The sequence below is a fragment of the Elephantulus edwardii genome, unplaced genomic scaffold, assembly GCF_000299155.1.
Source record: "Elephantulus edwardii isolate Elephantulus edwardi_28Jun2011 unplaced genomic scaffold, EleEdw1.0 scaffold00350, whole genome shotgun sequence".
In the NCBI taxonomy this organism is placed as follows: domain Eukaryota; kingdom Metazoa; phylum Chordata; class Mammalia; order Macroscelidea; family Macroscelididae; genus Elephantulus; species Elephantulus edwardii.
In genome coordinates, this window is record NW_006400100.1 from 1,193,066 (window position 1) to 1,207,156 (window position 14,091).

Consider the following 14,091-nt stretch of genomic DNA (forward strand, 5'->3'; position numbering starts at 1 on the left):
AGGAAATGGAGGAGTGCTTGAGTTCAATAAAGAGTTAGCAATAGAGAGGTGGCAATGGTAGTCTCAATGATCCTGGAATGTCTACCAGTGCTGGCAGCATCCTTGTCACCTCCCAGGGTTCACACAGATGAAGGAATATGAGAAAGGATCCAGGACAAGTGATATGCCACGTTAGTATAGACTCCAGGGATTCCTGGACAAACACAGTATTCTCCTCCATTCACCACTCCTAACTGGACCCAGGAGCCCTTCCATTTACACACTAGGGGCCCTCCAGAGTCACCCTGTGGGGAGAAGACATGGAGAGTGAGTGTTCTTTTCAGCAGGAAGGGGCATGAATAGAGGACAAGCAAGACTCGGGATCTTACCTGGCAGGAGTCTTTGCCTGCAGACCCAGCACAGATCATGTCTTTCTTTATGTCCCGTGGTTTATATAAGTTTTTGTATAAAAGCCTGCACTTCTGAATCTCCACCAGAGGGATCTCCACTTCTTGCAGGTTTTTGTGTTTGGGCAGTGGCTCTGTAGGGAAAGGCTGAGTGAACCATGGTGGGGGAAAGGGAACAGGATGATGTAGTTTTATTCCTCTTTCCTGTCCATCAGTGACCCTGGTAGTGTCTCCTCTGATATCCAAGTGCACACATTTATTTAACCTGTAACTGGGAGTTTCAGGTGTCAGGTCTGGATCACATACTAATATTTAGTTCTCTCCACCTCCACCTCTTAGATCTTGGGGTTATACATACAACCCAGTCCACACATTCTACGTATGTGCCTGGACCTTGGGTTCAGGAGAGAAGATAAGATGGTGCTTCATTAACCTCTCTGGAATTGTTACTGAGGAAATCAGAACAAGTGTTTCCCCAGAAATGCAGGATCAGTGCCCTTGATTGGAGTGGACTTGGGTCATTGGCCAACATAGACTATGAATGTGTCCTTTACTCCTTTTCAGCTTCATTTTCCATTCTCATCCCTCAAGATACAAGAGAACAAGAGACACCAAGGAGCCCCTTAGAGTCTGGTTCAAATTAAAGACAGAGCTCTTCTTCTACCACGTCTTCTAGAATTTCCGTTCAGCATACCATACCAGCTTCAACACCAGAAGGAACCTACCCAGTGTGACTCCCTGGAGACCTTCCCATGCCATTTGACCCAGTCATTCAGATCCTTACCTTTAAATGTGGTGTAACCCCATCCAGTCACCCAGCATTTTGTGCCTGGGGAGAGACTGAGGCCCCTTGGAGGTAGGGAGACCAGGTTGACCAGCTTAGAGATTTTCACGGGGGCTACCAGTTTCAGCAGTGCCACATCATGCTCACTTATTTTCTGTTTTGGATGGTAGTTTTTATGACAGATGACCTTAGTCACCTGCAGGTGGTCACTCTCTGATTGTTGTACATGTCCCACTTGGACTTGAACTTCCTCAGGCTTAAATCTGTTCCAGGGTAAAAGAGGAGAAAGACCAGATGTTTCTCAGAGGCCGAAACAGTACACAGCTTATCATAGTAGAAGAGGCAGACCAGCCTCTCAGAATCAAGAGCCTCTTCATGAGAAGAGAGTGGCCCCAGAAGACCACATCCTGAAGGTCCCAAGCTTCAGGAATCTCCACAGCACCCACCAAGCTGTTCCAACATAGTGAACAGACCAGGAATAAATGAGGTCACTCACCCAAGGACACAGTGGGCAGCAGTCAGAACCCATTGACGGTCGATAAGGGAACCCCCACATTTGAATCTCCATTTCTCGTCGTGTGATATGTAAAGCCACAGGCTGACCTGCCATGGCCACTTCCCAGCTGGAGCATCATGTCCCCCCACAATGCCCTTAAGCTCAGTCTTTGGGCTTGGGGCTAAGGAAGAGAAAGGAGTCATTGCAGAACCAGGCTTCCTCACCAGAGCCTGGCTTATCCTTCTCTGTTCAGACCCTCCCAAAGTGCAGGGGTGACCTTGGTTACCCTCATATTATAACTGTACCTCACCCCAAAATTAGTCTTTAGAGACTAGGGAAAGGGACTCAGAGGACAAACATTAGAAGGGGATAGGCTCACCTAAGGTCATAGGCACAGAGTCCCCCAGACAGGGAAAGGTCAGGTAACAGCAGCAACAGCATCTGCAGAAGAAGAAAAGGGTCTGAGTGAGGTGACAGAGCTCAACCTGGAGTTTGAGATGGAGAGGGCAGGGTGTGAGCAGGCAGCATTCTCACCTCTACTTACTCTATAGCTCCTTACCTTGGTCCACTCTTTTAGGTTTTTATTCTCCAATCCAGGAAGTTGGGGGGAGAAGGGGCCAGCAGCTTCCCATGGAGTGGAGCATGAGAAGAGATAGGGCTTCGTCAGCAGGACGAATGATAATTTATGTATGACTTATCCAACAAGAACATGGAGTATCTGCTCTGAAATAAAATGAGGGTTGAGTGCTGGGTAGATTAGCAACCAAGGGATGGTTTTCACATGAACAAATAAGATCCTGTGAACATAACACAAAAGGACAAAGTAATGAGCAAAATGAGGAGCATTGGCCAAGTCTTGGGTGACATCAGAACCAGACTGTTGCTCCCCTCTGAAGACCCCCAGGAAGAAGGAACTCACCTACTGGGATAAGAGTTCAGAGTCTGTAGAAGCCAACCATGTACTCTTCTCATGGACCAGAAATTTTCTCTCCTTTCCAAATCTATATATTCCTGAGATTGTACAGAAGGAAACCCAACAAGAATAGTTTGTGTCTCAGAAGCTGGCAGTATTATCCCATCCATGCCTGGAGGAACCACCCCACTGACACTAAGAATTGGCCTCCAGGGTGGGATCAGACACTGGTTTAGGTTCTAAAGTCCTAGGTAAGTGGATAATGTGGACTTCCTCCTTCCCTTGCCTTTGCTTGTATGCAGAGAGCTCCTGTCCTCCTTCCCAGATCAGCCTCAGGCGGAGGCTGCTGCTGGAGGACAGCTCATCCCAATGGGTCCGTAGTCTATGAGTTTGAATCTTGCTCCAGCTTTTAATTGACAGAAGACTAACCATAAAGTGGTAAGTGAAGAGCCAGAATGCCAACGCTGGATCTGATATTGGCCCATTCACCAATGATCAGCCTGATCAGACTAGGATTGCACAGATCATCCATCTGAGATAAGAGCAGGAATCCATGGTCCCAGTCCAAGGCCCTCACCATCCTTATTATCATCCTGCCCCTGGTGAGCACAGCCTATGCCTTATGAAAAGCTGTGAATGCAGAGCTAACACTGAAAACATTCTAAGCAGATTTATCAGATATAGACACAGAGATTACAGAGATTTGAGATAAACATCATGACTGTTACCTTAATATCACATGATCTTCTTCCAAGAAAAGTCAAAGCGCCAATTTAAAAGGTTTAGAAATTAAGTTACTTATTGTGTCTGAATAGAAGATAATGTTTAAAACAGGAATATGGTTGTAGGTACCAAAAACTTGATTCCAACTCACAGTGACCCTATATACCACTAAACAGAACCTGCTCAATTCTGTGTCATCCTCAAGCTTTCTGATGAATTTATGAATATGGTAGAACAAAAGCCAATACATTCATAAAGCTGTATGCCAGCAAGAACTAATAAGACATGATAGTAGAGATCCAATTCACAGCCACCTTTGATTTAGACATTGTTGTTGCTATGTGTCATTGAGTTGCCTGCAATTCATAGCGACCCCCTGGCCCTATTCTCTGAGCCCTGCCCTATCTTGAGCCTGTCTCACTATCTCCAACACATCTGCTCTTGCTATTCCAGTTACTATGTCAGTCCATCTTGTTCAGGGTTTTCCTCTCCTGTGCTTCCTGTCCTTCCACCCTTCCAAGTATAATGTTCTCCTCCAGGGACTGGTTCCTCCTGGCCACATGCGCAGTGACTAAGCTTTAAAATTCTTGCCTCTGGGTTTAACAGGACAGTAAGCAATAAATGTTGGAGAGGATGTGGAGAGAGAGGAACTCATACATAATTGATGGGATTGTAAAATGGTACAAACATTCTGAAAGGCAGTTTGGCACTTCCTCAAAAAGCTGAACATAGAAATTCTATATGATCCAACTATTCCACTGCTTGGAATTTACCCCTAGAAAATGAGAACTGAGGCACATATAGAGACTTGTACACCAATGTTTATAACAGTGTTATTCACCATTGCAAGAACATGGAAACAGTCCAAATGTCTAACCACAATCAAACGGATTGAGAAATTATGGTACATTCACATTATGGAATACTACTCAGCATGCAGGAGCAATAATGTTGTTAATCACTGCCAAACTTAGGAGAGACTGGAGAGCATAATTCCAATTGAATTAACTCAGTTCCATAAGGACAAATACTTTCTAAGACCCAAGAAAAGGAGTAGCAGAGGGGTGAATATGGGTCAGGGTGCAGGTAGTTAATCATAGAGCCATACAGAGGAATGAGTAAAGGAAAGGGGAAAGATCCGGTGTGAAAAACAATGTATATGAATTTTGTAAGTAAACCGGTATGATAAAAAAATTGTTTCAATTTAAAAAAAAATATACAAACTGTCATAAAAAAGGAGATCATCAAAAGAGAGGATGAACCTTAATAAGAGGAATTGACACAGAGACTGGAAGAATGGTTTTAAGCACAGCAAATCTCAACTGAATGTTTTAAGCTCCATTACAACACACTATGTAAAAGACAACATAACCCACTGCTAGATTTGATGATTCCAGAAGAAACGTGTAGTCTCTTGAATCAATCCACACTTACAGCTATAACATTGCTCTCATTAACTTGAAATTTTCTCCTGATTCCACTCTCTGATAAGCCTAAACTTCAGAATCTTCCAAAGCTGTGTGTGTGACATTATTAAAGAATAGGGATAGCAATAGCATTTTAACTTAATGGAAAAATGAAATTCATATTTGAAATGTCATTTTTTAAAAAAATCCTTGCCTCCAAAGAGCAGCCTGGTTTCAACCTCTCCAAGATAGACCTGTTTGTTCTCTTGTTCAGTTCTCTTCTCCAGCACAAGTCAAAGGCATCAATTCTTCTTCTATCACCCTTAGTCACTGTCCATCTCTCTGATGCATAGCAAAGATTCTGTCCTGGATCAGGTGCATAATGACATCATTGTTCTTACACATTCTGGAAAGGTCCCTGATAGCAGATTTTCATAATATAATTAATCTTTTGATTTTCTGACTGCTGGTGCCAAGAATGTTCATTGTGGAACCAAGTAAGATGAAATTGTTAACAATCTCAATCTCTTCTTCCTCTATCATGATGCTGCCAAATGGCTCTGTGGTGAGAGTCTTTGCCTTCTTGATGTTGAGCTTCAATCCATATTGAAAGCTGCAGCATACATAATATATTAAGTGTATTTACATATTTTATAAAGTAAAACCTACAAACTGTGGAACCTATGTGAGACAGAAACTTAAAGAAGGAAAACCAAAAAGGATAATTGTCATGGCATAGTTCAAAAACATAATGTTTGGTGGGTTGTGACCAGGATCATAAAGACTTGTACTTGGCCATCCATGGTGCATCAGTTGGCCTCTGTCTCTCTGGAACAAAGAAGAAGAGGAAAAGCGAAGATGCACAAATGGTTAGTCAAAATGACCCTTGGACCACAAAAGCCTCAAGCCCCAACAACCCTGAGACCAGAAGAACTCAGTGGTTTTTAGCTACTACTGCTGGCTGTTGTCAAAGAGATCACCACAGAACATCCTAGAGAGTCTGCGTGGAAATGTAGAACAAAACAAACAAAGAAAAATCGTCAAAAACTTCCTGGTCTGATTCTGTTGTTGTCAGATACCGTGTGGTAGAGAAATCATATGAACAAGAGATCTGAACTCTGTCCTATCCTGTGTCATCCTCATCATTATTTCTGATACTCTCAAGCCCATTGCTGTATTCACTATATCAATATATCTGATTGAGACTCTTCCTGTCTTTCACTGACCCCCCACCTTTTCAAACATGATGACCCTCTCCAAGGACTAACCTCTTCTAACAAATGTTCGAAGTATATGAGCTGAAGTTTCATCATCTTTACCTCCAAGGAACACTCTGGCTGCACTTTTCCCATCTATTTCTTCTTTTGGCAGGCCTTGGGATACTCAGTACACTTCTCCAACACCACAACTCACAAGTATCAACTTCCCATCCTAAGGACCATAGTCTTGTTCATCCCTATCAGATCAACTGTGTCATTTGATAATTCAAGAACCAAGATAACCACCCAATTCCATTGTCTGCACAGCTGCAGTCTTCCCATATGTCCATTTCACCCCCTCATCACGACTCATGTCTGGACTATTTATTGCATTGCAAATTTGTGGTACATATGTCAGAATTGGGCTTCAAATCCATCCCACTTTGAAATGGAGATAAGTACATGGGGGACTTAGGGTCAAGAGTTCTCAGAATCAACCTTCTGCAAGTGGAGAGGACCTGGAGGGGCAAAGAAAAGAGTGAGCTCAAATAGAAACTTGGGGTCCCAGCCATCCCATGGGTGTTCTAGAGATGAAGGCCACAGAGAACAGAGAACAGTTGATAGTTCAGCACCAATTCTTTGCATCTTTGAGGACCAAAGGAATTACAGGATTCTAAAACCCTAGCCCACCCGTTAGCAAGATCTCAGAAGAAAAACCTGGTTGTCTGATGCTATAACCGACACAGACAATAAAACCTTTAATTAGGTAGTTCTACTTTCTTCTGGTTTTTAAGGAGCAGAACAGAAGATTTCAAAGGGCAGTACAGGAAGACAAAACATATTTTATTATGATAATAAATTTATAGTTTATTATTGAATTTAGTATTATAATGGAATGTTCAAAGAGCTGGAATCAGAAAATCAAAGGGGATGAACTTGCTCAGCATTTCCTAAGCTAAAAGAACTGAAGAACAAATTCAAGCCTTGAGTTGCAATACTTAATTTAAGGGTGCTGTGAGTAGAAGGTTCAATGACCCAGAAATCATCAAAAGAAAATGGAAGGAGTACACAGAGCCACTATACCGAAAAGAAGAATTTCATAAAACAGAACAACATATGACCAAGAACCAATGGTAATGGCGATGAAGGAGGAAGTTCAAGTTGCTCTGAAGGAACTGACAAAAAATAAGACCCTAGGAATTGATGGCATACCAATTGACATATTTCAACAAACAGATGCAGCCCTGGATGCACTGACCAGGAGGACAACCATCTGGCCAAGTGACTGGAAGAGATCCATATTTATTCCTATCCCAAAAAAAGGTGATTCATCATGAAAATAAATTTTTTAAAAAGGAGGAGGTGAGTTTATTATTAAATGTTATACAATCTGTGCATAGATGTATTTAAAAAGTGATCCATAAGAGTGTGGAAATTATCAAACAATATCATTAATATCATACACAAGCAAGATCTTGCTGAAAATGATAAAAAAATGACTGGAACAGCACATCAGTAGAGAACTGCGAGATGTGCAGATTAGGTTATAAGAGGCCATGACAGTAGAGACATTATAGCAAATGTCAGATGGATCTTAGCTGAAGGCAGAGAGTATCAGAGGACTATATATCTGTGTTTCACGGACTATGTGAAGGAATTTTACTATGTGAATCACAACAAATTGAGAAGAATGGGAATCCCAAAACATTTGATTGTGCTTATGCAAAGCATATGCTTGGACCAAGAGACAGTGGTCAAAATAGAGCAAGGAAACACTGCATGATTCAAAATCAGGAAAGGTATACACTAGGGATGCATCCCATCTCCATATCTTTTCAATCTATGTGTGAAACAGATCATCCTGAACTTTATGAGGAAGAATGTGACATCAGGATTGGAGGAAGACTCATCAACAATCTACGTTATGCAGATGATACAACCTTTCTTGCTGAAACTGAGGAGAACCTGAGGCATTTGCTGCAGAAGGTAAAGGACTGTAGCCTTCAATATGGATTGAAGCTCAACAACAAAAAAGCAAAGATTCTCGCCACTTGGCCAATAGGTAGCATCATGATTGACAGAGAAGAGAACAACTCTTGGTATCAGCAGCCAGGAAATCAAAAGACAAATTGCATTGGGAAAGTATGCTGTCAGGGACCTCTCTAGAGTACTGAAGAGCAACAACGTCAGCCTAGAGACTAACGTGCACCTGATCCAGACCATGGTCTTTGCAATTACTTGCTATGCATCAGAGAGCTAATTAACGACTAAGGATGATAGTAGAAGAATTGATATCTTGAGTTGTGGTGCTGGGGACAAGTATTGAACATACTATAGACGGCTAAGAGAATAAACATGCCTGTCCTGGAAGCAAGGATTTTGAAGGCCATCTCATACTTTAGGTATGTTGCCAGGAGGGACCAGTCCTTGAAGAAGGACATCATTTTTGGAAGGGTGGAGGAGCAACGCAAGAAAGGAAGACCCTGGATGAGATGGATTGACTCATTGGCTGTGGAAATGGGGCTCAGTGTGTTGGAGACAGTGAAAATGGCTCAAGATAGAGCAGGGTTCAGAGCTGTTGTACATAGGGTCTCTATAAGTTGCAAGCAGCCTGATGGCACATAACAACAAACAACAACTGTTTTCTGGTGGCCTAGTGGTAAGAATTTGTGCTGCTATCCGAAAAGAATGCAGTTCGAATCTGCCAGCTTCTCTGTTGGAGAAGGATGGGTACTCTCCTCCTGTGAGTTTGTTGTTGTTGTTGTTATGTGCCATCGAGTCGTTTGCGACTCATAGCGACCCTATGTACAACAGCCCTAAACCGTGCTCTATCCTGTGCCAATCTCATTGCCTCTGACAAACCCATCCCGAGTACCTCAGTCACTGAATCAATCCACATCATAGAGGGTCTTCCCCTCCTGCGCCGTCCCTCCACTCTACCCAGCGTGATGTCCCTCTCCAAAGACCTGTCTCTCCTTACAACATGTCCAAAGTATGTCAGACGAAGCCCCAGAATCCTTGCCTCCAAGGAGCAGCCTGGCTTAATCCTCTCTACGATGAATCTGTTTGTTTTCTTGGCAGTCCATGGTGCATTCAATATTCTTCTCCAGCACCACAGCTCAAAGGTGTCAATTCTCCTTCTATCCTCCCTAGTCATTGTCCAACTCTCTGATGCACAACAAGTGATTGCAAAAACCATGGCCTATATCAGGCGGACCTTAGTCTCCAGAGAGACACTGTTGCTCTTCAGTATTTTGGAGAGGTCCCTAACCGCAGACTTTCCCATCGCAATACGTTTTTTTATTTCCTGGCTACTGGTGCCAAGAGTGTTGACTGTGGAGCCGAGCAAACTGAAGCTGTGAACAATCTCAATCTCTTCGCCATCCATCCTGTGAGTTTACCGCCTCTGAAAACCCATTGGAAAGTCAGCTATGTGTCAGCTCTGACAATACTCTCTGGTGTATGGGACTGCTATAAGTTGGAGCCAACTTGCAAGGTGTGTGTATCATTTGTGTTTTCTTTTTTAATGTTGTCCATCCCTAGGAGATATGGATCACTCAGGAAGTGGATGTGGGCCTACAGTGGGATGACTCCTTTCTGAACAGTCCCAGGACAGACCAGTGAGAGGCTAGGCAGCACCCCTGCAATTAAGTGTGATCTTTTCTTCCTGAAGGAGATTCTTGAGGCAGCCCCCAGTATTCAACCACTTGCATGGCTGAGGAATGCCTAACAAAGGAGAAGAGTAACTATAGCCCCAAATACCATGTGTCCCAACAGAAAGAATCCCTGCCTAGGGGCCCATGGTCAGTGGGCCGAGGTTTCCCTGCCACTCGGCTGAGATCCAAGTTGATGGTGGGACTGAGAAGTGGGGATTAGAGACTTAATCTTACACCTTTAGTCTGGGAGGGACATGCTTTACCCTTCGTTTGTGAGATGAGCTCTGCCCTTCCTTTCCCTCCTCCCTTCTTCCTGCCTGGCCTGGACATTGGCAACATCTGTAGAACACCCTCTTTGCTCTGTGGATTCAATCTCCCAGACATCCAGTGAGTGTTATGAAAGGAGAGATTGAGTTTGTTTTAAACATGAAGTGAGAGAAGTGACTGAGGGTATGACACACAGAAGAATCCTAGAATGGAGTTTCCATGGTTCTAGAGACCCAGCCACCTTCAAGGATCAGACCCTGGACAGGAAATTCCTCCTCCTCAGCAAGAGAACCTACTCTCATCCCCTCTTCAAGGGGGATCCTAACAGACCTAAGACCTCACTTCACTCACCAGGAAGGACCCAGCCTCTGGGTCCCTTAGCCATGTCCACAGGTGAAGACACTCACCCTAGAGCTTACCATCCTCGAGCTTTCCTGAGATACAGAGTGGAGTCCAAGAAGGCTTCCTTACCACTGCCCACTCAGTACACTGTCCCTATTGTCCTTTCCAGCTGTCAGAGAAAGAAATGACAGAGGTAGCAGAATCTCAAGCAAATGACAGAGAAAGGTACTGGTTCAGCAAAGAACTAGCATTGAGAAGGGGGCTTGGGAGCTCTCCAAAGGTCCTGGGGTGACACCAGGATCAATTTGTGTTGGCATCAACTTTGTCATTTCCCAGGGTTCAAGGAGATGAGGAGACAGAGATGATCCAGGACAGAAAGCATGTCACTCGGGTGCAGACTCTAGAGATTCCTGGACAATTATAGTACTTTTCCCAACTCTTCACTCCTACTTGCTACTTATCCTATAGCAGACTAACATGCCCCCAAGTCTTGCAGGAAGAAGAGACAGGGAGTGAGCACCCTGGGCAATAGGAAGGGACACTGTCAACACAACTGAGGGTCTCACCTCACAGGTGTCCTTGCCTGAGTTCCTAGCACAGAGGATGTCCTGGAGGACCAATTTTATATTTTTGTATACCTGTGTGCACTTCTCAAACTCCCTCAGAGGGGTCTCCACTTCTTGCAGTTTTTTGGTTTTGTTTTTGTTATGGCTCTGTGGTGAAAGGCAAAACAAAACATAGGATAAAGGGATTCACTCCCTTCCTTCACCTCTCTGGTCAATTAGTGGCCCCTGACAACTTCTCTCCTGATGTTTGAGTGGAGAAGCTGAGCCTACAACTGGAAGTCTCAGGAGCTGGATTCTGGAACTACTCATTAAACTACAGTTTCCAGATCAACATACAAAAATCAGTTGGATTTCTCTACAGTGACAGAGAGAATACAGAGCTGGAGCTAAGAAAAGCAATACCCGGCACAGCGCCCGGCTTGGAGCCCGAGAGCCAGAGGGAAACAAACGCCGGGCTGCCATGGGCCACCACCCCGGGCGCCGCGTGGAGCCCACCGAGCAGAGCGCACCGCCGCCCCAGCCCCGCGCCAGCGTCTCTGGCCACCGAGCCCTGTGATTCCCCCCGGTGTCGCACGCAGCCCCCGCCGACCCCACTGCCGGACTCCACATCTGCCCACCTTCGCCTCTAGGACCTGGGAGGGCCGGCCGCCCCCCACGCCCCCCGCGGCACCATGCCCATCCTCAAGCAGCTGGTGTCCAGCTCCGTGCACTCGAAGCACCGGTCCCGCGTGGACCTCACGGCCGAGATGATCAGCGCCCCTCTGGGCGACTTCCGCCACACCATGACATGGGCCGGGCGGGGGACGCCTTCGAGGACACCTCCTTCCTCAACAGCAAGGCCGGCGAGGTGGACGGCGAATCCCTGGACGAGCAGGCCTCCGCCTCGTCCTCCAAGCGCGGCCTCCTGTCCCGCAAGTTCAGGGGCAGCAAGCGGCCGCAGTCGGTGACGCGAGGTGACCAGGAGCAGAGGGACATGCTGGGCTCTCTGCGGGACTCAGCCCTCTTCGTCAAGAACGCCATGTCCCTGCCCCGGCTCAACGAGAAGGAGGCCGCGGAGAAGGGCTCAAGCAAACTGCCCAAGAGCCTGTCGTCCAGCCCTGTGAAGAAGGGGGCCGACGAGGAGCGGGGTACGGGAGAGGCGCTGTCCCCTCGCAACGGGGCAGGGGGCCCTCACACACCCGACCCCCTCCTGGACGAGCAGGCCTTAGGGGACCTGGCTGACCTGCCCGTGGTGCCCAAGGCCAGGTACGGGCTGAAGCACGCCGAGTCCATCATGTCCTTCCACATCGACCTGGGGCCGTCCATGCTGGGCGACGTGCTCAGCATCATGGGCAAGGACGAGTGGCCGCCCGAGAGCGAGGAGGACGGGGGCTACCACGACGATGAGGAGGACCCCGGGAGTCTGGCTGCCCAGGCCCCTCTTCCCACCTCGGCGGCCCCTCCGCCGGCCACGCAGGAGGGCAAGGCCGGGCAGGACCCTTCCTCATTGCCCTCCCAGGCCCTGGAGGATGAGGGGTGGGCAGCGGCAGCCCCCAGTCCCAGTTCGGCCCGCAGCGTGGGCAGCCACACCACACGGGACAGAAGCTCCCTGTCCAGCTGCACCTCGGGGGTCCTGGAGGAGCGCAACCCCGCCTTCCGGGGGCCGGACAGGTCCCGGGCCACAGTCCCGAGGCAGCCCGACAAGGAGTTCTCCTTCATAGACGAGGAGGAGGAGGATGAGATCCGAGTGTGAGGACCCGAGGCTCCCCTGGCTGCTGGCCGCCTCTCCGTCCTGTGCCACCCACTCATCTTCCACCAAGACAGCTGGACCTTAATGGGCCGGGATCCTGGCCTGGCCTGAGGGGACTCAGGGCATTGGCATGGGGACTGACTGACCAGCTGATTTCACTGCCCGCTGTAGTCTCCCCTCATTTTGTCTGACTGGGGTTACACGCCCACAGCAGAATTGGCTGCCCTCTCTGGGCCTGCCGTCTCTTAACTGGGGACCGGGTGGCCACCTGAGTTCTGCTACCTTGAAGTCACAGGTGAGCACAGAGGCAGTCTCAGTGCCAGGGTTAAGGACTCGCGGCTCTCTTTTCTGCACTGTGCCTGGTCCAAGCGTGTGCAGCAGGAGGAAGGAGTGGGGCTCCCTTCTTGGTCCCCCACTTCTCTATCCAGTTTCCTGCAGCCCCTGGGAGCTAATAGGACCCAGCAGCCAGCCCCAAATGTGTAGACTAAATAAGAACGCTGTCAGGGGTGTGTGGACAGGATTGGGGTCACAGGCAAGGCCCCAGGCTCTCTGGTTTGGGAAGGAGCCTTCTGTGAATAACCCTAGTCACAGGGCCAGGGCGCTGGCTCCGCCCTATAGGTTTGTTTGTGCTTTATTGTTGTTTTTAAATCCTTCTAGAGCAATATCAGGAAGTATCCATAGGTCTGCCGCCAGAAGAAAAATCAGTCCTTTTAGGAAGCCTTGATATTGATACCCAGCACTGGGTGTTACCTGGCTGGGTGATGGTCTCTGTGTGCATCTGACCTCTTCTCCATACCTGCTCACAACTGAGCAAGGCCAGTGTGGAAGAAGACATTCTGGCTTTTTTTATTCTTACTCCCCAAGAATATATCTTTCCCGTGGGGGTAAATAAGCTTCATTTGATTAGGTTGCTCCCCCTCTACCCTACACCCTCAAACTGACAACCCCGTACTTATTTTTCAAGGTTTCTCTGCTGACTGAACCCGTTTCCTCCCACTTTTGAAGACAAGGGCCCCCACAAAGAGGAGCAAAAGCAAATAAACCGCCAGGACGCTGAATTTTAGAGAGGAAGCAGACAGTTCTGGGTCAGTGTGTTCCAATTGTCACAAGGAACAAAGGTGGTGCTTTCAGTTTCTCTGAAGTCTGCGTTTCGGGGGTGGGGTGGGGGGGTTCCTCCTGCCACTCAGGCCTGAGGAACATGAGTGGAAGCTTGGGCATGAATACCAGGTGACTCCTCTGACCTGGGAGCAGGTTGGCCTGGGTCCTCCTGACTATAGCTGATGGGGTGAAGGTGAAGGTGGCACGGGTACAGTGAATTGAAACGAGGGTTCTGACCAAGGGCTTGGTGGGTGTCTCCACCCCCGCCTCTGTTTTTGCCAGACACTGACTCTGAAAGACACTAACTTAGTCCCTGCCTTGCGTGCACTCTGGGCTCCGGTGCCTCGTAGCTGTTAGCCCTTTAGGTGGGGGAGCTGTCGGGTGGGGTCCCGCAGCCCCCAGCAGCTGCCCGTTAAACCCATCCCAACTGGTCACTTCCAGATTCTAAACTGTAATTTCCACTCCCCAGGATGTTGTTAAATGGTGAGAAAACATTAAAAAGCCCTAAAGAAAAAAAAAAAAAAAA

At 47.3% G+C, this 14,091-nt stretch overlaps 1 protein-coding gene and 1 pseudogene across 1 annotated transcript; one reads left to right on the forward strand and one right to left on the reverse strand.

Moving 5' to 3' along the window:
• Window positions 1-119: 119 nt before the first annotated feature.
• LOC102856990 (mastin-like) lies at window positions 120-11,347 on the reverse strand. The gene is made up of 7 exons (XM_006901932.1): window positions 11,141-11,347; window positions 10,739-10,885; window positions 2,046-2,107; window positions 1,667-1,840; window positions 1,171-1,433; window positions 369-520; window positions 120-284 (listed from the first exon to the last, which is right to left on the reverse strand). The coding sequence occupies exons 1-7, from the start codon at window positions 11,345-11,347 to the stop codon at window positions 120-122; spliced, it is 1,170 nt and encodes a 389-aa protein (XP_006901994.1).
• Window positions 11,348-11,409: 62 nt separating this feature from the next.
• Window positions 11,410-12,470, forward strand: LOC102845559 (annotated as a pseudogene).
• Window positions 12,471-14,091: the final 1,621 nt, after the last annotated feature.

Bases quoted from the DNA above. Each gene is read 5' to 3' on its own strand.
- LOC102856990 (XM_006901932.1), bottom strand. From the start codon at position 11,347: ATGTGGAGTCCGGCAGTGGGGTCGGCGGGGGCTGCGTGCGACACCGGG. The intron at 10,886-11,140 runs GTATTGCTTTTC...CTTTCACCACAG, and splicing joins CAAGCCGGGCGCTGTGCCGG to AGCCATAACAAAAACAAAAC. The intron at 1,841-2,045 runs GTGAGCCTATCC...CTTAGCCCCAAG, and splicing joins CTCTGTGCCTATGACCTTAG to CCCAAAGACTGAGCTTAAGG.